Here is a 22,782-nt window from a genome sequence, read left to right as displayed (position 1 = left end):
TATCACGTTTTGTTACAATTCCCTGCCCCATGGGGAGAATCCTGCATTGACGATGCCCCGATATTGCATGGGTGTGTGAAATTGGTTTGACGGCACATGGAGCAGCATTTCATTCAGTTCACCAGAATCAGGTGAGGTACATCCCCGCGTGATGCAGTTCGTAAACGTTGGCCACTTTGTTGAAACCCAAAGCAATGTTTTGATGCTGATATACCAAGAATCATAATGTTGGATTCAAACCTGTACCAGTGGCACGGCAAGGCGGCGCAACAATGGACAATGAAGTACAGCAAGTCACACCACTTGGCCACCCATATTGAATTGCCTTGCGTCACATTTTTTTTCTTATTTTGCCATATTTTAAATCGTTCCACGACAGGGTATGTTGAAACCCGCAGGGATTGCGGTACAAAACTGGTAACTCGGAAACAAATGCTCGCTTATTGACATGCCGCCACGATATACCTGGATTCAGGCTCACTTTGGCGTAAAACAGCATTCATTCACTCGCTTGATTATGAAGATCTCATGTTGAAATGTTCCTGGATAGAATAGGTCTTCAGCAACCCAATGGCATGCTTGCTGTAAAGGCAACGACGCCTGTCGTTATGGAGGCGTCTAACGGGATCGGGTGTATGGTCAGGGCCGCTGACTTGGTTGAAGCATGTCATCGTATCCCAATTGCGTGGATCGATGCTCATGATGTCAAATACTGGATTATCTGGTCCAGACTCGTTTATTTACAGACCGCCCTTATAAAGCTCGAACATTGCTGAGTGCGGCGTTAAACAACAACAAACATGTTGAAATGTATATCAAGATGTCTGACAGGTAAGTGCACATTTATTTCTACTCAAATGATTAAAACAACTGGTAGTTCTTCACAAAATAATCCTTCTCTGTCCGCACCTAGATGTATACATAATTACATCATGGCGAGGCGCTCCTGGCTCCATTCCTCACACCGACTGTTGTAGCGCAGCGACAGAGTCATTTTATATATAACCTTATATGTAAGTGCGTCTTTGCAACGCTGTCGCCACGCTGAACAAGGCTTTGGCGTCATTTGGAGATTTTACGAGCGCGTAGATAACATCCCCTTATGACTTCAGCACTCCCGCGATCCGCTCTGAGTAATGTCCCTTGTACTGTGGAATGGTTGGTTGGTTGGTTCGTTGTTTAACGCCGCACTCAGCAATATTCCAGCCATATGATGGCGGTCTGTAAATAATCGAGTCTGGACCAGACAATCCAGTGATTAATATCATGAGCATCGATCCACGCAATTGGGATCGATGACATGCATGAACCAAGTCAGCGAGCCTGACCACCCGATCCCGTTAGTCGCCTTTTACGACAAGCATAGTCACCTATTACGGCAAGCATGGGTTGCTGAAGACCTATTCCACCCCGGAATCTTCACGGGTAACTGTGAAATGGAATCTGTTTTAAAGATTATGGATTTACACAACTGTAAGTCATTCAGTGAGATTCATTGTCAAAAGTTCAGACAATGTATGCACATATAACCTGTATCATTGCGGTACATCGCAATCGGGTGGTCAGGCTCGCTGACGTGGTTGATGCATGTCATCGTATCCCAATTGCGTAGATCGATGCTCGTGTTGTCAATCATTGGATTGTCTGGTCCAGAATCGATTAGGTACAGGCCGCAGTCATATAGTTAGAATATTGCTGAGAGCGGCATTAAACAACAAACACGCAAACAAACATTGACAGTTTACATCGATGCCACCGACAGTATCGATAGATGAATAGATTTAACAAAATAATAATATTCATCTCATGTTCAATTCGTTTGCACGTGAACAAATGACTTGCCTTTGCATGTGTAAGCGGGCGCCATTTGTGGGACAGGAAATGCTCACCATCTCGGGAACACCTGGTATCAGCACTATTTGACAGTGATGACCTTTAATAACGCCTGCTCATGAATCGTATAGCCGACTCTGCTTTTAGCAGATATCTGTCATGATTATTGAAAGGCTTTTGTCGCCTTTATTTAGATGTGACTATTAATACAGATCTAGATGTGGAAATGGATGGAGATAAGGATATGAATGTAGATTTGGAAATAGAAGTAGATAATGATAGAGATGTAGACATGGAAGTGGATATAGTTTGTGATATAAATGTGGATAGTGATATGGATGTAAAGATACTGAGAGAGAGAGAGAGAGAGAGAGAGAGAGAGAGAGAGAGAGAGAGAGAGAGAGAGAGAGAGAGAGATGCTTTTATTGTGCTAGCCTACTGAGACACCATGCTACAGTTTAACATGGTTACCCGACACAGACACAGTATACTGACTCTGAGCTTACCAGTACTTGCTTTATCCCTTTTATGCCGAGCGTCAGGCAGGGTAATAACAAGTACCATCTTTTGGTATCGAAGCGCCGACCACCCGCTCTTCTGGACAGATGCTCTATCCTCTAGACCACTAGAGGGAGCTGTTTCAGGTGACACTCTATGAACAGTATTTCATGGCGTGTCAGCTAAACCTGCGAGTCTCTTTCTTCTTTAGAACGTAATCAGCTGCTCGTTCACTTGTGACATACATTTACACATAAGCGTCAACTGTGGAGAATATCTTAATAAACAGGTCTGCATGTCTACAACTGATCATTATCCAAGTGAAAATATCGCCTATCCCATTTAGTTTATCAGATACTGAAAGTGATTGAGAATCTTCCAATTTGATCTCTCCTCCAACATCCTCTACAAAACAAGCTGCAAGATCTATTCCACCAGCAGGGGGCACGGGTGAGAGAACCACTGACCGTCCGCTCTCTGGACAGATGCTTTATCCACTAGACCAATGATGGAGAGACAGAGACAGCTATTGGAGTTATTGCCCAAATGGAATCAGATATCCAATAAACGACAAAACGAAGATAGTTTGATAATTTTTATTTGAATTAGTTTAAAAAGCAAATAAATATTAAAAAGGTACGTCACGATACAACGTAGGCCCTGGCTGAGAAATAACATGCAAGGGACGTATCTATTTATGTCATAGCGACAGGTCATAACTCAAAGTAAAGTCATAAAAGGCCACATGTGACAAGAATGTTAGATTTAATAGAAAAATAATAATATTCGTATGACGCCAATAACCTTGCCAAAGTAGGTATTTAACTGGGCTTTAATTCGATTTTACGCTAGTATTCTAGAATACAGCACTACAAGTTGGAGGAGATTGAGCTATCACTCTTGCCACATTGTATAATATGAAAACATCAGTCGTTCATTTCATCATTCGTTCATTCTTTCATTCATCTGTTCTGTCAAACACTTGCATTCAAGGTCACTGAGATACCCAAGACACAGCAGATAAATACACGAAGCATTGAGAGGTAGTTGTCTTTTGGGAACCCTTCATAGCCTCGTTCGTAAAAATCTTAAAAATAGAATTTCAAATGTAAAAAAACATGATTCTTTTAAAATTAAACAGTAACCACACATAGAATTGTATTGTATTAACATGAAAACAAACGACAAAATGAGTGTAAACACATTTCGATATTACACAACTATAAAAGTAAATTTGAAATCGATTTGATCACAAATGTTCCAGAATCATGCGCTATGACGAACAATGTCACTTTGTTCAAATAGATGTTATCATAAATGCCTCTTGGAATTGATGAACATATTAAACCAAACTCCGATATGACAACATGTGCAATCATTAATTCAAGTGAACAGAAATGTTTATTTAAAGGCATACTTTCACACCTCACATGCATCAATGACAGTCATTCATTTTTAACAACTTGCCACAGAAAGACAAGTGAGATGAAATATGATAATTAAATAGCTAATTAAAACAACTAGAACGCTGATATAACACCTCTATAAAGCTGCCGAATCCAGTGGTTTAGTCGATATATGTACAAACTAAACAAGGCACATATACATAGCTAGCTAGCACATATACATTAGATTATTAATATACATATGTATAAAATCGTGTCCATGACTGAGAATGGTTTCAGGCTGAGAATCAGTCCATAAGCTATGGGTGATAGTCCTATTCGAAAGAGTATTTAACACGATGTAAATATTCGTGATCACATTGTGATCTTGGAATAAATTTCAACACAAGATACAGACGTTTGATACCAACGATAGAGCTGGTGACACATTTATCTATGTTGCTTATGATGAGAAAAGCCACCAAGGTGATTTCGAAACGTATGACATCTTACAAAGTGTCAAAAGACCTGGTATCCAATCACACTAAACGGCAGTGTTAATAATACAAAAATGTAGTTTATATGTTAAAATAAAACTACAATAAACAAGTATGTCACATCAATTGATAATGCATATAGATGCACATCAAAAGAATGTGTGCGTCAAACTAAAAGCCGACGTGTTTTCAACAGTTAAATCTCTGTCAGCATTATCCGATTGATCCGTGCCGTGATGATGGTATGATAATCAAACGCGTGTGATGAGTTTGAGTCCGTTGTTATTATTAATCCTAATTTTGATAGATTTTGTTTAACATGAAATGATTCTCATCTCTCATCCATTTAACATATTATTGTCACAAATTACAACCTGAAATTGTTCATTTTTAAAGCACTCACTGAAACTTCGGACTTCAAATTTGACATATTGGATGGGTCGGGGTGCTGCTAAAAAACTTACATTTTATGTTGATTTTAAGTCAATGAGTGTTAAAAACGATACACCTTTTGTATAGTTCTATTGATTTATTCAGTCCTACACTTCTAACGGATCGCGTTCTTCATTTTCAGTAGGTTACACAACCTAGATGACACATTCGTGCCAGTCAGGAATAGAGCTTTACACTTAAATGAAAGAGGCGAGTTGTAATTGAGTGCGCTTGTGTAAGAAAAGGGAGATAACTGCCACACCCTTTCCGTCTTAGAACAAATGTCTAAAATTTAACGTTGATAACATTCTTAGCCTGGAGAGATGAGAACAACACGTACAAAATCCACAGGGTTAACAGGATTGCACCACTAATCCATTTGGTGATCTTCGGACCCCCCAGCTCACCGTTGCCGAACGCCCCGACGAATCGGCGAGTTATGAAGAGTGATATGGCAATGATGGCAGCAATAGTATACAACACCACGCTGAAACCTAGCGAACCGGCTTCCACCTCGAACGTCTCGCCCTGTGAAAGGAAAACAGAGTGAGTGAGTGAGTGGGTGAGTGAGTGAGTTGGGTTTTGCGCCGATTTTAACAGCATCCCAGTTATATCTTTGCGTGTCAGCTGGAGGAAAGCCCGAAGTGCAATCTCATTAAAATCAGATCTCAGTTCTCGCTACTACTTAAAAAAGATCTGAGGACATTGCATTACGGGTCACGTCAGAACGACCTTTCATCCGACCAATCATAGCTTCGCTTATCAGATCAGGAAACATTTGTGACCAACTCGCGTTATTCCGGGGCAAGCCGAATATCGACTCGTGCCCCTATCATGGCCATTTTTGCGACAGGGTTCCGTCTCAGCGCAAACGGGCATACCTAAAACAATTGTCAACTCGTTGCGTAATGGTTCACATATATTTCCCCATATATTATATATATTTCAGATGTAATTTAAAGCACATAGGGACATGCGGAATTATACAGTATGATTGAACACATTTAACTGTGTCTTGGGTATATTTTTAGATGCAAGATATGTAAAATCAAAAATTATTTCTGGGGGATTCTTTGACGAAGAACTTGAAATCATACGCGCATTCTGATTGGTTTGTCGTATTTTAGCACATAACATTCATCGATAGGGGGACGAGTCTTCTTGCAGGTTACGGAAAGGGGCGAGTGGTGACGAATGATCAGGATAATGACAGACGGATTGTGTTTTCTGATCATCCGACCTCGAAAAGGTTAACACGGGGTATTCCGAACGACAGTTACGACCTGTACGACTGAATCCGTCCAAATCATCGTCTATCTCTTGCTTCAGTGGGATAAACATTTGAAGGGAGAAGATTTTGCATAGCCCGTGGGAAGTACTGCCATACAATTTAGGCAATCTGTTAGACATGCGGCGATGCTAGAATGTTCGTTTGTCCAGTTTTATAATTTTGAGTCGATAAATTTGTCAAATATGTTTTCAAAGTTTTGTCTAGAATGGAAGTCGCAAGTTTGAAACTACTGCCGTACAACTCGAGAAAACTCTCTTCCTAATTGGTTAAGGTCTACTTCTAGTCAGTCATTTCATTGGTCGGTCAAGGTTCGCAAATAATCGTTCTGATCATATTGTATATATCATTCATGATACTCATAGCGACTGATTCATATAAAACTTGTGATACCTCACCTTCCTGGGCAAGAGTGTCCTCTAGCCTATTTATCAAAGCCTAGTTTCCACTAGGCTTTACTATAGGCTGGTGAACAAGCTTGCCTCGGGAAGATGGCGATACATATGCTACACGATACTGAATGAATGAGTATGGTTTTACGCATTTTTCAGCAATATTCCAGCTCTATCACGGAGGGGGACACAAGATGTAGGCTTCATATGAAATCTCAAGTTAAACGCCGCTTTGAAAAGTATTCCAGTTATATCGCGGCATGTCAGATTGATGTGGGTGGAAAGCCCAAAGTGCTGTTGGTCTCAACGTTTACCACTTCGCTGAAACTCATGATCACAGGTTTGGTGCTGACAAACCTAGGAACATAATCGAAGCAAACCGGGATTCGAACCCACGATCATAATTTTCTGTCGTGCGATAGGACGCAACTCTGCACAGCGAATTGTTGCGCCTTAAACGACTGAGCTACCATGCCCTTGCACTCTTTAGAAATAAGATTTGTATTTAAAAACGCACGCTATTATAGTGACTCACCTTTACAGCCCAGTATATCGTTGCTATGACCCAAGGAAGGCCAAGGCCGAGGAACACGTTGACAGAGTTGCTGCCGTTGACGTTTCCCACAGAGCTGTCAGCGTATTTCTCCATTGTGGCTGCCGTCTTACTGGCAAACGTGTCCGGCATACTGGTTCCCAAGGCAACCAACGTGATAGCGGTGATCGTTTTTTCCAGACCAATCAGACAGCCGAATATCGTTGCAAGGTCGCCGATGATGGCGGTCAGAAAGCCAATGACTGCCAAGGAAATGATGAATGTTGGCCAACCTCCAAGGTACTGGGTTGGAGGAACGAAGGCAAACAGGATCTGGATACAAAAGCAGAAAAACCATAGAGATATGTGCACAAATATAATTACAATTACATTGTAATGTAACCTATAGACCATAGATCCACGACATTGGGACACGATGGTACCCAGTCAGTCATGTCATCGATATCGAGCCTGGCCACCCCGTGTTCTTCAGTTGCCCGTTACGACATGTACGACGCACTTGGAACCTTTTTTTCTTGGAATCCCCACGGGACATTTTTTAAAAAAAGGGTATACATCCATGTTTCATGGTTGCTACAAATAAATGAAACAAGAAGTAGTTTTTCGATGGAAATGTATTCGAAACGGGTATCATAGTTGTGTTTTGGACCTTACGTTTGCAGGTTTTCGTAGACATTTTGATAACGTTTGTGATGTTTTGGTCAAGTTTCAAGTGTTTACTTTCCTTTATTTAAGAATTGATTTTGACTTTGTGTGAGTTCATTTGAATATGAACCGACACAGAGTCAGGACCAAACTGTATGATCTTACAATATTTTGCCCTCACGCTATGAGTGAGTGAGTGAGTGAGTGAGTGAGTGAGTATGGTTTTACGCCGCTTTTAGCAATATTCCAGCAATATCACGGCGGGGGACACCAGAAATGGGCTTCACACATTGTACCCATGTCAGGAATCGAACCCGGGTCTTCGGCGTGACGATCGAACGCTTTAACCACTAGGCTACCCGACCGCCCCTCACGCTATGAAGGTTCATACTCTAATGAACTCACACAAAGTGAATTACTTTATTAACTCATTTTTTACCTGGAAGGATGTAGGCCAAGATCCATACACAATTGGCCGATCATTGAACGGTAATTGTAAGGATGTGTCAAATAGACATTAAAGTACAGTAAACTACAGTTATAACGAACACCCTTTTAACGAACTGACCGATATAACGAACTTATTTTTAAGTCCCGGCCATTTGATGTATATATGCTGTATATATGCTTATAACGAACTACGGTTATAACGAACTAAAATAAGCGGTCCCTTTGAGTTCGTTATAACCGTAGTTTACTGTAAATTCAAATATTGCTGTAGACTTTCAGTGTCAGTCTGGACACGGATCGAGTCGGTACTACGATAGTTTGGATGCGCATTTCTTCGTTTTGTTTACTTTGGTGGGTCGTAGCGAGGCTATTCGAGGCTATTCGAGGCTATGCAGTCAAACCCTCTGACGTTTTCTCAATGTATTCTAAAACAATGAGTTCAAGATTAAAGGGTCTAAATGATCAGAAACAACGCTTTTGTATGTATTTGTGCAAGGGAATTCCCAGGGATGTGGAATCAGTCCGTCAGGTTTAACGTCATTTAAGAATACAGCCTTGTGAAAAACGTATACACGTCAAATGGTGTTATTTATACACTTATGAACGGTCGTATTTATACACTTATGAACGGTCGGTCGGTCGTTTCGAGGTCATGTGACCGACCTCTTGTCCAATGGAAAAGCCGTATATCGTGAAACGTCACGTTAAAAAAAACTACATGATTACGATCATATGAGTATAGCACATTTGAGCATCACACAACGAATCGTCGGTTATCTCCCTTGGTTTACCTTCCAGAAGAAGGTACAGAAGTGCAGAATGTAGTCAATGAAGGTTGCGTTCTCAATATCCCCGCCGTTCACGTTCATGGCATCCTTGAATTGAGTGACGTATGTAGATTTCTCCAGCTGCAGATAGTCTAGGTTAGCCTTCGTCAGGCTGACAATACGGCTCACCAAACCATTGAACTCTGAAATACAGATACACAGAATATACCACCGTTTGGGTCAGCTCGACATGATTGATATCTTGTTCAGGTTGAAGTTTAACCCCGCCTTACCTCGTATGTCAAGAAGGCTGGCAATGTCACTTGAATTTAACATCGATGTAATAAACGTTTTAGTATGCATAACTGTATTGCATCGGTCATAACGTCGATTATGAAATACCTTCATCATTGACAATTGTGATGATGCACTTGGTGATCTTGCCCAGCGTGGCACCCCCGTCTGTCTCGAAGAGCTCAATCTGGAAACTTTCATCTCGCTCCGGTTTCTGTGTAACAAGAATGTTGAACTTGGAAAAATACAATTTGCCGAGTGCTATATTTTAAGCTGTCCCCTGTCTCGAGAGTGTCACTAGTTGATGTACCTTCTATGCTAGTCCATGCTCCCTGAGCCTGGTGGTACACCAACCCATGTCACCCAGGTATCTAGCCGCACACCTATTTATATTGCAGGTATGTCTTTTGTGTGCATACTTTGGTCCGAATCGGGAAGAATACCACAGTATATGTATATGTTTGTATAGTTACATGACTTTACACGAAGTATGTGTGAAGCCCATTTCTGGTGTCCTCCGCCGTGATATTGCTGGAATATTGCTAAAAGCTGCTTAAAACCTCACTCACTCACTCACTCAATTACACGAAGTTGTTGGAACGCGAGGCCGCGAAACAAATGAGTAAGGTTTTACGCCGCTTTTAGCAACATTCCAGCAATATGCCGTTGGGGAACACCAGAAATTGCCTTCAAACATTGTACCCATGTGGGGAATCGAACTCGGATCTTTGGCGTGACGAACGAACGCTTTGGCCATTAGGCTATCCTGATCTCATAAAGTTCCTCGACCATGAAAGGGAAACTATGTTCCGATGGTTCTTGGAATTAGTGCCATATACCAGACTTTGTCTCTGTGTTATGAGGACCATCATTAACTGTTACGCTCATATGTATTATACATAATTCATTAGCAGACAAGGAAATTGGTACTCGTTCGACTTCAAGTTGACCTGAGGCTGGTGGCCCTTTAGATCAGCAATAACTTACGTTGCTCTCAAAGATAGGCAGGTCGATGGTCTTGCTTGTTTCCTGGTTGTCAAATTTCAGCGTTCCCTCTCCTCCCTCATAGTCCTTGTTGTTGAGCGCAGTGATGTCCTTGGTCTTCCACGTGACAGACACGTGACCGTCAGCGCCGTTCTTACGTGATACGGGAATAGAGGCCATGCGAGTACTCTCTTTCACGACGATACTGGGCTTTGCAAACTCCAGCAACCCTGGCTCTGTGGAGAGAAAATATGGTAATATGGTTACATTAAGCGATTGGGTGGTTTCTGCGTTATACACAGCTTTGTGTCGACCATAACCATCCAACCAAACAACAAGTATGAACACCAGTGATCGATATACTGAGCACCAATTACGTCGCTAGCAATGAGTGGGTATGGTTTTATGCCGCTTTATTGCTGCAATATGACGGCGGGGGACACCAGAAAAGGGTTTCACACATTGTAGCTATGTTGGGATTCGAACCGGACCTCCCAGTACCCCAGTAACCGATAGGAACGGCTGGCGTTGTCCTGTCACACTTCATCGAACAACTGAACCACTCAATTCACATTCCAACTCGGGTGTTCTATTCGTCCTGGGCATTGTCCATTATGGTCTTGTATTGTCTGGAGTATCGTTCACGTTGTTCGATCGCAAAACTTGTGTTTATCAACTGTTTCACCATGCTGTATACTTAGATTGCTGAGAATTTAACTGAGTAGGCAGCAGAAATTGATGTGTATATTAACATTTCCATTGAATCGCAGTGATTTATTTTTTAGATATATATAAATGGGATTCATGATTCTGTTTCAATTAACACATATCTAGCTGGTGTGACTGTTATTTCGAGGTCATCCAGGTACTTTGAAGAGTATTGATTAGAAGAAAATGTTTTGACACAATGCACGTTATTCCAACCGAATACAATGTAGTAGAATATAGAGGATGTTTCATGCGTCGAGTTAAACATCATGTTTCTCTCATCGTTTTCCCCGTCACGAAATGAAAGAAACGTGATATTTCAGACACATTGAATATAACATTTATTGTATACTTTTTCTGTAGTTGTCTTTGGAAAAATTAAAATATTCGTTTCCATGACGTCACAATAAAATGACATCACTGAAGCCAGTTAGTTGTAAGGGGCGGTCGGTTGGCCTAATGGTTAGAGCATTCACTCGTCAGGCCAAGGACCCGAGTTCAATTCCCGACATGGGTACAATGTGTGAAGCCTATTTCTGGTGTCCCCCGCCGTGATATTGTAGGAATATTGCTAAAAGCTGCGTAAAATCACTCACTCACTCACCAGTTTCGTTGTACTGTATACACTCACGTCACTGGTCCCCGTTCCACAAAGGTGATCGTAGCGCTACGACTGTCGTAAGCCTATGTTAAAGTATGGGAGTTACGATCATCTTAGCGCCTACGATCGCTTTGTGGAACAGTGCCCTGGTTATTATTGTTTACGACCCGTGAAGATCTGAGAGCAAATAGGTCTTCAGCAACCCATGCTTGCCGTAAAAAGGTGACAATGCTCGTCGTAAGAGGCCACTAACGGGATCGGATTGTCAGGCTCGCTGACTTGGTTGATGCATGTCATCGTATCCCAATTGTGTGAATAGATGTTCATGATGTCAATCAATGGATTGTCTGGACCAGACTCGATTATTTACAGACCGCCGTCATATAGCTGGAATATTGCGTTAAACAATAAACAAACAAACAGAACAAATACTACTGTTTACAAACTGAAAACTGGAAAATGTATTTTGAATGATAAACATAATCTAACCTCGTGTATTTTGATATAAAATATATCAATACTCGCCCATAAAAACTTTGAAATTCATCGTCAAGCCTAGGAGTTTTAACATTTTATCGACACTTGTTTTTGATATGAAAAGACGAGGGTGTGTATGCAGTCTGTCTCCACATGTACGTACCATCGTCGTTGATGATGGTGACTTGACAGATGGCGATGTTGCCGATGGCGATGTCATGCTCAGGCTCGGTGGTCATTTTCACAAAGAAGAACTCATCTGGTTCCCATTCACAGTCGTCGACGATCTCAATGTAGATCTGGCGGAGCATTTCATTTTTGGCAAATTTGACTTTCTCGTCAAACGGCTTGTAGTCTTCGCCAGCCAGAGCAGTACCATTGATGGTTTCCACCCTGACAAAAGGAAGTTGTCTTTATGTCATTCAAAATTGGGGTGGTGTTGAATCTCAACGTGGGCTCCTTAAAGAGGCAAGAACATTACCTGCTACTGGAACAAGGTTACTGTTATATTACCGTTGTCAGCAAAATTATACTTTTTAGAGAAATGTAACCGGATAATCGGAATACTGCTGACAGACCAATGGTTAAATTGCGGGCGATTCGAACCGATGAACCACTCGGCACCCGTAACCACTAGCAACGTTACTAATGAACAATGACACTGAATGAATGCAGATATTGTCACTTCCCTTGTTTACCGTACAGACCACTTTAATTTTCCGTACCTCTTATTCGTCACTTTAAAACACACCCACCAACGGGATGTGTTCAATGTATCATTAACATTATTGTCCATGGAATTCAACTGCCCCCTCCAAAACCATGTTTCACTCCACCATCCCCCGGTCCTTTTGAAAACCAAATGTAGTATGCTGTAGGCAGTAAAATATCTGAGAGAGAGTTTTGATATTTTGGAACCCTCCCTTTAAAAAATGCTGCATCCGCCCTTGCTATTATCATCGAACAACATGCTGTCAACGTTGGTTGTGTAAGTCCATTTTACGTACCTCACAGTGACAGGGACGTCCAGTTTGCCATGGCGACGGATTCCAATTCTGACTTTACCCTCGTTTTCCATGACTGCAACAGCTGCGGCGGTGAACTCGATGACAGGTTTGCGTCCCCCATCACTGTGGTCGACATGCTTCGTGATGGACTTAGAATGACTCTCCCGTTCCTCCTCCGGCAGCTGGATACGCTCGTACAGCTAAAGATACAGGGATACACGGGCATCAGTTTAATAAGCAGATCAGGAATACTGGGCGTTTGGTATCTTTAATCATAACTGGCATACCTTTAATTGGTACGTTTACGTGTAGATCCACATCGGGTATGAGGTGTTATGTTTAGGGTTGAGTCTCTGGCCTGATCTGTTGAATTCATTCCAGGTTATATACATTGTGATAGACATTTAGGTTGGTATATCTCATCTATGGAATTCACCATCTTACGTGATAAGATACACTGTGGAATAAACATCTTGTTTGGTTAAACTCATCTGAAGAATTCGCGAACTTGAGGGATTAAATACACCGTGGGACAGACCTCTAGTTTTGTTTAACTCATCTGCGGAATTAGTCAACTTGAATGATTAAATACACTATGGAATAGACATCTAATTTGGTTTAACTCATTTGAGGAATTCGCCATCTTGCGTGATTAAATACACCGTAGAATAGACATCTAGTTTGGTTTAACTCATCTGAGGAATTAGCCAACTTGAGTGATTAAATACACGATGGAATAGACCTCTTATTTAGTTTATCTCATTTGAGGAATTCGCCCTCTTACACGTCCAAAAGAAATTTTAACAACTGAAAATATAAATTTCAGACAAAGTATAATTTTTTTTTCGATGAAGTCTATCTAAAACACATAACCTAAATACAACAATAGTGTATGCAGAAAATGTTAATCGTCTGTTACATGTTTGCGAGATAACACGCGAAAAGGTGAAAAACACGTGCACCACGGACAACTGCAAATGCACGTGCGGATAAGGGTATAAAACGATTGCAACGTCAGACATCCACAGTGATAAAAAAACACAAAAGAAATGCCACGACTCACAGTCGAACAACGTGAACGAGCCTTGGGTATGGTACAGATGGGAGCCACCCACGCCCATATTGCACGAACCTTCGGATGCTCCCGTGTTGCCGTTACCAACTTGATGCAACGTTACAGACAGACAGGGCGGACCGCTGACAGGCCAAGAACAGGCAGCCCCAGGGTGACCACGCCCCATTATGACCGGTACTCCCGTACCTTGCACCTCCGAAATCGCTTCCTGACATTGACGTCATCGGCGACAAATGCCTTAGGTCACAGGGTTTGTCGACAGACAGTGGCCAGGAGACTCAGGGCTCATGGAATCAGGGCTTTTAGACCATACAGAGGACAGCTATTGACAGCGCAACATCGTCGTCTGCGATTGAGATGGGCCCGGACTGTACGACGTTGGCAACGACGTGACTGGCAGAGGGCTGTCTTCACTGACGAAAGTTGATTCTGTATGTTTAGGGCTGATGGAAGACAACGTGTTTACCGCCGAAGGGGTGAACGAACGGCGGTGTTTTGCGTGTGGGGGGTCGTACCATATGGTGGAGGGAGTGTCATGGTGTGGGGAGGGATCTGTGGGCAGGAGAGGACACCGCTGGTCATCGTTGACGGAAACTTGACAGCTCAGCGGTACATGGATAACATTCTTCGTCCAGTTGTCCTACCATTTCTCCAACAGCAGCCACGTGGTATCATTTATCAGCATGACAAGGCTAGAGCCCATCCAGCCAGAATTGTCACAAACTTCCTCGCAGCCAACAACGTCAACGTCCTGCCGTGGCCTGCACGCTCACCCGACATGTCCCCCATAGAACACCTCTGGGACTTGATTGATCGTCGTGTTCGACAACGACCACACTCTCCAGCCAACCGGCAAGAACTAATCTTGGCCCTCCAAGAAGAATGGCGTCAAATCCCACGTGACCTCATCAGACGACTGACTTTTTCTGTGCGTCGAAGAGTTTTTGCGTGTATTGAGGCATTTGGTGGTCACACATGCTACTAATGACTTGTTATTGAACGTCTTATTGAACGTGTTTATGTACTCTGCCTATTGTCCATGATTCTGAAAGCTCGAGTTTTTTTGGGGGGGGGTCTCTGACGTCATTCTCAGTCGCGGTATGATTGTCATTTTCAGTGTTGATTATGTTGATATATTGATCTTCACAATACACTTTACTTCATGCATGTATATTTTGTTGTTTTTGAGCAAAATTGATTTCAAACTCTGGTAAAGTTTCTTTTGGACGTCAGTTTAGTTTGGAGTCTGAAGAATAAGCCAACTTGAGTGATTAAATACACAATGGAATAGATCTGTAATTTGGTATAACTCATTTGAGGAATTCGCCATCTTGCGTGATTTAATACATTGTGTAATAGATATCTAGTTTGGTTTAACTCATTTGAGGTAATCGGCATCTTGCGTGTTTAAATACACCATGGAATAGACCTCTAATCCGGTTGAACTCATCAGAGAAATTTTCCAACTTGCGTGATAAAATCCACTATGAAATAGACCTCTTATCTGGTTTAACTCATCTGAGGATTTCGCCAACGTGAGTGATTAAATACACCGTGGGACAGACCTCTAGTTTGAATGTATGTAAATACAACATTAATTACATACCGACATTAGACCCTCGTAACTCAAAACCTGCTGTGTTACTCAACATAACATTATATATCATGAAGTAAATAGATCTGGTCGTTCACTTTGGTGTCCTGTGTTCAGGATACTAATTAACTAAGCGTACATGATTTAAAGTAATGTCAGATGATGGGGACATATGAGTGAGTGAGTTGGGTTTAACGCCGCTTTGAACAGTAATCCAATTATACCACAGCGTGTCAGCTTAATGTGGGAGAACAGCCCGAAGTGATGCAGGTCTCAGACGTTTACCACTTTAGTGAAACCCACGAGCACGGGTATGGTGATGACAAACCTAGAAACATAACCGAGGCGAACCGTGATTCGAACCCACGATCATAGGTTTCTGGCGTGCGCAAAGGACGCAACTCTGTAAGCGAATTGTGGTGCCTAAGATGACTGGTCCATCAGTCCTAACGATTGCATGACACTACCATGTACACCTTTATACAAAGTCATACACATATATAAATACAACAGTCAACCGGACAACCATATTGCCACCAGTATGTTAATTGTCTTACGTCGAATTCAACGGTGAGGTTTTTGTTGTACGACTGTTATTTAACCTCTTTTGCAAGTTTCACACCACAAGAATATATCACGGATACAAATAAGCCAAAAAAGCGATCGGATATTTTATAGTCAAGTTTCTTCTCACATTGTAATACACAAAATGAAACAATGCTAATAACACCTTATATAACAAACCTTTCTTCTGCAGCGGAAAGTATTTCAAAAGAAGAACAAAATACTTTAAGGTTTCATTGGGTCAGTGTATATGATCTATATACACAGAAAGTATAAAGCACCAGCGTTACTAATGTCACCATTGGAGAGAGAACAGAAACTGGGTTTCTAACCATGAAATGGAATACACTATCTACTAAAATAATACCAAAATCAGAAGCATTTAAAAAACAAAATACAGGAAATTACGAAATATGGGTACTTGCACGAAATGTCGTGTGTTTCGTAAACCAGAAGTTTTAAACCAAAAGGTCACAAATTAACGAAGTCGTTGAAACCTTTGAACACAAAAACACGAATAAATGTAGGATGCAGAAGTGATTTCGACTTAAACGATCAGAAGACAGATAAACTATGCTATGTTTATACCAGATGTATAGTGATTCGGCGTCCAAACATCTGTTAGTTTTAAATTATCATGTGCGACGTACACATGACGTACATCTGGTACAGTGTCCAATCTCGAATGGAAACATGTAATAGATTTTACTTCAACTATGCGTTATTGGACTATTATTCTGCTGTGTTTTAGTATGTTACGTTTCATGTCTACACACTGCAAACAAAAGTTTCAGAGAAAAGTTGAGAAAAATAATCAACTGTCATATTGCAACTGTCTTCGCTACAGTTGTCAAACTGTGGTGTTGGGTCTCCTTGGCCAGAACACTCTAAATAGCGAACACAACCCAACATTTCTAAATCGCAAACACACAGGGTCATTTGAGCATGCTTTGCAGTATGTTCGTATTCAGTGGAAACTGAGGTTTGCATTAATATAATAATTACGTTATACGTGGTAGGTTAAATAAGTAGATCTGATAAGTATGGCAAAGAAAGCTATATAACTGCCATGTAACATGTCTTTATAACCAGATGTAAAACTATTTATACTAGACGAGACAATGTGGCAACGATATTACTAAAGCTGAAATGAATCATTTAATTATTTATTTCTGCAAATTAACGAAAGAAATAGCATTAGCTTGTAGTGCAATTCTAGTGTAAGGTTACAATACCCCTACATATGCGTAGGACGAATGAAGCATGGCATATCGACATCGTTATTGACATTGTGCACAAGATTGTAAGACTTCGATCATTTGTGCACGGCGGGTTTAGTTTCGTTGGTTATACTGTGTCTGTAAGTTTACATTGTGCAACAGTTTTACATACATTCGACATAGTTGATAGCATTTGACGAGACTCCTAAATCACACATGCACGAATGCAACTATTTAGATACGCTGCCTTGGATTACACTGGCTATAGAGTCATCTGTTTGGAGACATTTATCTCATGATCATGCAATACCGATACAAGAGACATTCATGAAAATGTTCCAAGCCTTAATTGTTATTTAACGCTACCAATCGCGATAGTCCAGTAGTAACATTTTTGTTCCTTTACTGGTCATATTTCACTATTTCCATCTGATGGATCAATATCATCCATCTGTATCTCGATGGTTACACATCGCAATATCTACCGCGATGGTTCAACATCACCCATCTCTATCTCAATGATTCAACGTCATGCATCTTAATCTATTTCGATGGTTTGACATAATCCTTCTCTATATCGACAGTTAAACGTCATCTTCGTGTAGTAGGGGATGAACACCATGTCTTTTTTTTCTCACTTGAGAAATATATTTATTACAGAATTATAATAAAGGTAATATTACGTTTGCAAATTTATTTAACTCCTGTTATATTAATGTACTACGTTTGATAGCTTTATATTTATGTAAATTATACTAGCCACATAAAGAAACTGTGCACGGAGAAAATATATTCTGGATTGAAATACAACACAGCAAGAACAAAATGATGCAGACGCTGTAGCAGCTGAATGATCAGACCGTAAGAACATGTCAACGGGACCTGAACAACATCTGTTACGATGACGTCAGAAGATCAAAATGGAGTAGGGGGTCATACGACAAAGTCACAAAGTCAATAACGGGTATGACCACCCTGTGCATGAATCACAGCAGTGCATCGGCGACGCATGGAGTCCACCAAATGGGCATGGAGGGCCTGGGGAATGACCTGCCATGTCCTCAAATCCTGTGCCAAGTCACGGACGTTATCTGGAGGATGTGGAAGACGACGCAGACGGCGCTCCATTTCATACCACACATGCTCTATTGGGGAGAGATCTGGAGAAATTGCAGGCCATGGCAGTAACATGACATTGTTATGGTGAAGGAAATCCATTGCGACCCTAGCCGTGTGAGGACGAGCGTTGTCCTGTTGAAATGTCAATCCCGGGAAAGGAATGACCACAGGCCACAGGCCTCAGAATCTGATCTCTGTAGCCAACATCGGTGAGATTGCCCTGAACAACCACCAAAGGGGTTCGTTGCCGTGCTCTTATCCCACCCCAAATCATCACAGAGCCACCTTCAAAACGATTCCTCTCCACAATACAGTTACGTGCATAACGTTCTCCCAAACGCCGGTAGACACGTTGGCGCCCGTCACTGTGGGAAATATTGAACCTCGATTCATCTGTAAAGACAACATTTCTCCACCATATTAGGGGTTGGCGAACATGATTTCGACACCATCTTAGACGGTTGACTCGATGACGGTGTGTCAGGATTGGACGTATCGCAGGGCGTCGTGGTCGAATCCCGTACTGACGTAAACGATTCCTGACAGTGTTGGGATGGATACGGCGCAGTCCAGGAATTGTCTGGGACGTCGTTACTGCCGTTTGGAACCTGTGTCGGAGATGTGTAACTCGAATGCATCTGTCCTGTCTTGGCGTCGTTACTCGGGGACGTCCTGAACGTTGGTGGTCGGCAAGGTCATTTGTGTTCTCATAACGTGTTACGATGGCATTGGAAATGTGTTGCCACCTGTTGTTGCCTCATTCCCGCTCGGATCATTCCAATGGCTTCATGACGCTGTGCAGCTGTCAATCTTGGCCTGATTTGCTTGTGATATGCTTGTGTCTGCGCCTGAGAAGTTTTGAATTTTTGAATGACCACAGATCATGCTTTCCAAATTGACAGCGAATTTTGAGTTGCACATGCTGTGTACAGCTGCACAGGATGCACGTGCAGTAACACATTGCACGTCCATAGGCCCCCATCAATGACGTCATATCGCATGGCACGTGCATGAGCGTTTGAATGTCTCCAATAATTGCTGTGTTCAAACCTATATTTCATATATGGACGGTGTGCCCTTATATCTATATTTTCTCCGTGCACAGTTTCTTAATGTGGCTAGTATATTTAAAATGAGATCGTCAAAGAGGTAACAGTCTGGACATGTGACCTAAACTACAATTTATCTTACAACTGTACAGTTGGCCATGTGGCCTGAATTACGAAATAAACTTGATTAATGGATCATCCATAACTCTCTATCGACGGTTACACATCCCCAATCAGGTTCAGCATCATCCATCTCTTTCTATCTCGAACTTTAAACAGAATACATATCTCTTCATGGATTGCTAAACATCATCCATATCTATCTCGATGGTTCAACACCTTCCAATTCTATGGTCCGGTGTTTTCACGTTCTCGTGATATGGCTCTACCAATCTGCCATGGTGATACTACAAGGTGCACAGAGTGAGGGAGAACTCAAGTAAGGAAGCATGCGTCTACATTTACCAACAGTACAAACAAAACTAAACGGAAGAGGAGACATTAGAATGCAGGTTACATACCTTTCGATCAGCTAACTGTCCAGAATCAGAACAAAATAATTCAAATGCTTTATTCTAAAGCACATGTGAAAGAAAACTGCACAATAAGCTGTTTTAAATCTAAAAAGCAAGGGAAGGCATAGCTGATTATAGAACACTATATACTGTCATGAAGATAACTATATAGTTATAATTGACATGTGTTATGATATCTGTGTATCATATGAAAAGAAAGATCCCCTGCAACCATTAATTTAAATTGTTTGATAGGCATTACTTAGAAGTTGACGGATGACAAGATAGACACAATTTTATGGATAACAACTTCTTTAATACTGTGAAAAGCGACGTTTCGGTATAGATCCTTATACGGTTGTCAAGGCAGACTGTCTTTCGGTATAGATCCGTATACCGTTGTCAAGCAAGACTGTCTTGCTTGACAACGGTATAAGGATCTATACCGAAACGTCGCTTTTCACAGTATTAAAGAAGTTGTTATCCATAAAATTGTGTCTATCTAACCATTTTAATATAAGTTAAAATGTTATTATGCAGTATCACATGTTATTCAGTCGTTTTTCAAAACATTTTCACAGATTAGAAGACAACATATACAGGTAAGATAAAGTTACACATATCTTTACATTCCAACAAAACTGTTACTGTCATGCCAACATTAAATAGCATAGAAGAGAAGGCAGTTATGCTGATCTGTTAACAGTAGAGAAATACATTTGAGGGATACAAACTTTTGACAAAGAGTTACAGCATTATACTGGCACTTTTCGAATGTTGATTGAACACACATTCTTTACCTCAGTATGAAACCGTGCCGACCGTATCAGACACGAGAACACATGATCATTGTAAATTATGATTGCTGAAGACATATTGCTCTGGGGAAAGGCGTGATTGACGAGACAAATGTCACACTACAAATAGAAAAGCACTAACAACATTACCGTGAGTCACAGGTGAATGTGAACAAAGCGTGATCGTTTACGTGACGATGCCAGTATCGAGTGGAGTGGTTGTTTGAAATGGATGTTAATAAAATGCACTATGAACATCTTACGATCAGTTCGGTGACAACGAGCTTGAACTTGACATATACGAAACTACAGATTGAGTTTTGAGAGATGTTTTTTTTAGATTAAGGCACAGTACTGTGATATGTAAACAATATTTTAAGATATTGATGATCGCAACAGAGACTTTTCAAGACTGAAACATGTGACAAGTGTCTTTATTACAAAATATCATTCTTATGCACAATATATACAACTCAAAAGAAGAACGTCATATTTTTTCATATTACTATATAGTTAACCTGTCAATCGGCCATGGCATGACATATTAACTATAATTTGCTATGAATAGATAAAGCACAAGAAGCACACCGGAGCTTTTCATATAACAATAGTTAATCTGTCATGTCAAGTACCAGACACTCTAGCTTTTCATATGACTATAGTTAATCTGTCATATCATGTACCAGAAACCCGACCTTTTCATATGACTGTAGTTAATTTGTCATGTCATGGCAGATTAACTGTAATCATATGAAGAAAGCGGGTGTTCTACAACATCTTTTGAGTAGTATATATTCTTTTAACTTTAAAGTAATCATCATGTAAAGAAACTCTACTTGAGCATGCAGCGCAAATGTTTCGGCCTTTTATGTTTTTGTTTTAAGTCACCAAGAATGATACAATGGATGGGGTAAAGGGGATAAGGTGTTGGCACAAGGGGGATATGAGACACAATGATCCATGTGTGAACTCGAACACACCAATGAGGTCCACTGGACACCTCACTGTCGTCACATGTCTCCCATGGTGATGAACTATTCTTACCCGACACAATGCCTAGCTGTACTTACGTCTTGGAATGTGGTTAGAACGCGGGGGACAAGCTTCTTTCCACCAGAGAAGAAACGAGTGGCGTTGATTCGGTACCAGCCACGGTTATGGGAAGTGTTTTCTGCTATCTTCTTGGCTGCAATTTTGGCTGCTTCTTCTTCTGGAAGTTCATCAATATGACCTAATTCCTGCGAACATCAAAGCAACATCATAATCAATGTTAACTCGACTCGTTACCATGTATCATTTTATGTACTCATCCACGTATCCAGATATACATATATTCTTGTCTTCAATCTGACCTTACCGTATAATTCTGTACCAACACAAATAATGATACGTGTGAATGAGTGAGCGAGTTGAGTTAAAGAAAGGTATTCCAGTCACGGCTTTTCATCTTAATGTGGGAGGAAAGCCCGAAAGGATGCCGATCTCAGACGAGCACGGGTATGGTCCTGACAAATGTAGACACATTATCGGGGCGAACCAGGATTCGAACCAACGATCATAGGTTCCTGTTGTGCCGAAGGAACGTAACTCTGCACAGCGAACTGCTGCGCCTTAGACGACTGGGACAACGTGCTCCCAATAATGATACGACGAAGCATTAGCATTAGCAATGGCTTGGCATTGGCATCATCATTAGCATCAGAATTACTAAATGTCGAAACCTCTCGTAGACTTCGGATGTATACCATGAAATCCCGTTCACATCAACCTTGTATGGACATCGTTTCTCACAAGGAAAGGTCTCTTCGTGATGTACATATTTATTCGAATTACATGTCTACGAAACACGACGAAGACACGAAAGGATCATTTTCTTGTTTCTGACATGGAAACATGCCTATTTTGTATATAATATATATAGTGTCAGTAATGGAAGAGGAGATATCTTCAGCTGTTTAATATCATATGTTATATACATTTGTTTGAAATTATTCAGCCACAAATACAGTTATACTCACAATACCATCACCATAGACAT

The 22,782-nt window shown here is 41.1% G+C and overlaps 1 protein-coding gene across 5 annotated transcripts in view; it reads right to left on the bottom strand.

Moving 5' to 3' along the window:
• Positions 1 to 2,913: 2,913 nt before the first annotated feature.
• The window catches only part of LOC139469837 (sodium/calcium exchanger Calx-like), a 66,739-nt gene continuing 46,870 nt past the window's right edge, over positions 2,914 to 22,782 (bottom strand). For 3 of the 5 annotated variants that reach the window (XM_071252141.1, XM_071252140.1, XM_071252143.1), the window contains 9 exons: positions 21,815 to 21,982; positions 19,954 to 19,968; positions 12,812 to 13,011; positions 11,968 to 12,197; positions 10,022 to 10,254; positions 9,143 to 9,248; positions 8,765 to 8,943; positions 6,861 to 7,190; positions 2,914 to 5,173 (listed from right to left, as the gene is read on the bottom strand). In XM_071252141.1, the coding sequence (XP_071108242.1) occupies positions 4,931 to 5,173; positions 6,861 to 7,190; positions 8,765 to 8,943; positions 9,143 to 9,248; positions 10,022 to 10,254; positions 11,968 to 12,197; positions 12,812 to 13,011; positions 19,954 to 19,968; positions 21,815 to 21,982 (1,704 nt within the window). In that variant the 3' untranslated portion in view covers positions 2,914 to 4,930. The remainder of the gene's footprint in view (positions 5,174 to 6,860; positions 7,191 to 8,764; positions 8,944 to 9,142; positions 9,249 to 10,021; positions 10,255 to 11,967; positions 12,198 to 12,811; positions 13,012 to 19,953; positions 19,969 to 21,814; positions 21,983 to 22,782) is intronic. The other 2 variants (XM_071252142.1, XM_071252144.1) reach the window with 1 other exon arrangement.

The sequence above is a fragment of the Haliotis cracherodii genome, unplaced genomic scaffold, assembly GCF_022045235.1.
Source record: "Haliotis cracherodii isolate W230 unplaced genomic scaffold, xgHalCrac1.p SCAF_2, whole genome shotgun sequence".
Classification (NCBI taxonomy): domain Eukaryota; kingdom Metazoa; phylum Mollusca; class Gastropoda; order Lepetellida; family Haliotidae; genus Haliotis; species Haliotis cracherodii.
The sequence above is the reverse complement of the archived record's forward strand: the minus strand, read 5'-3'. Positions and strand labels throughout refer to the sequence as shown.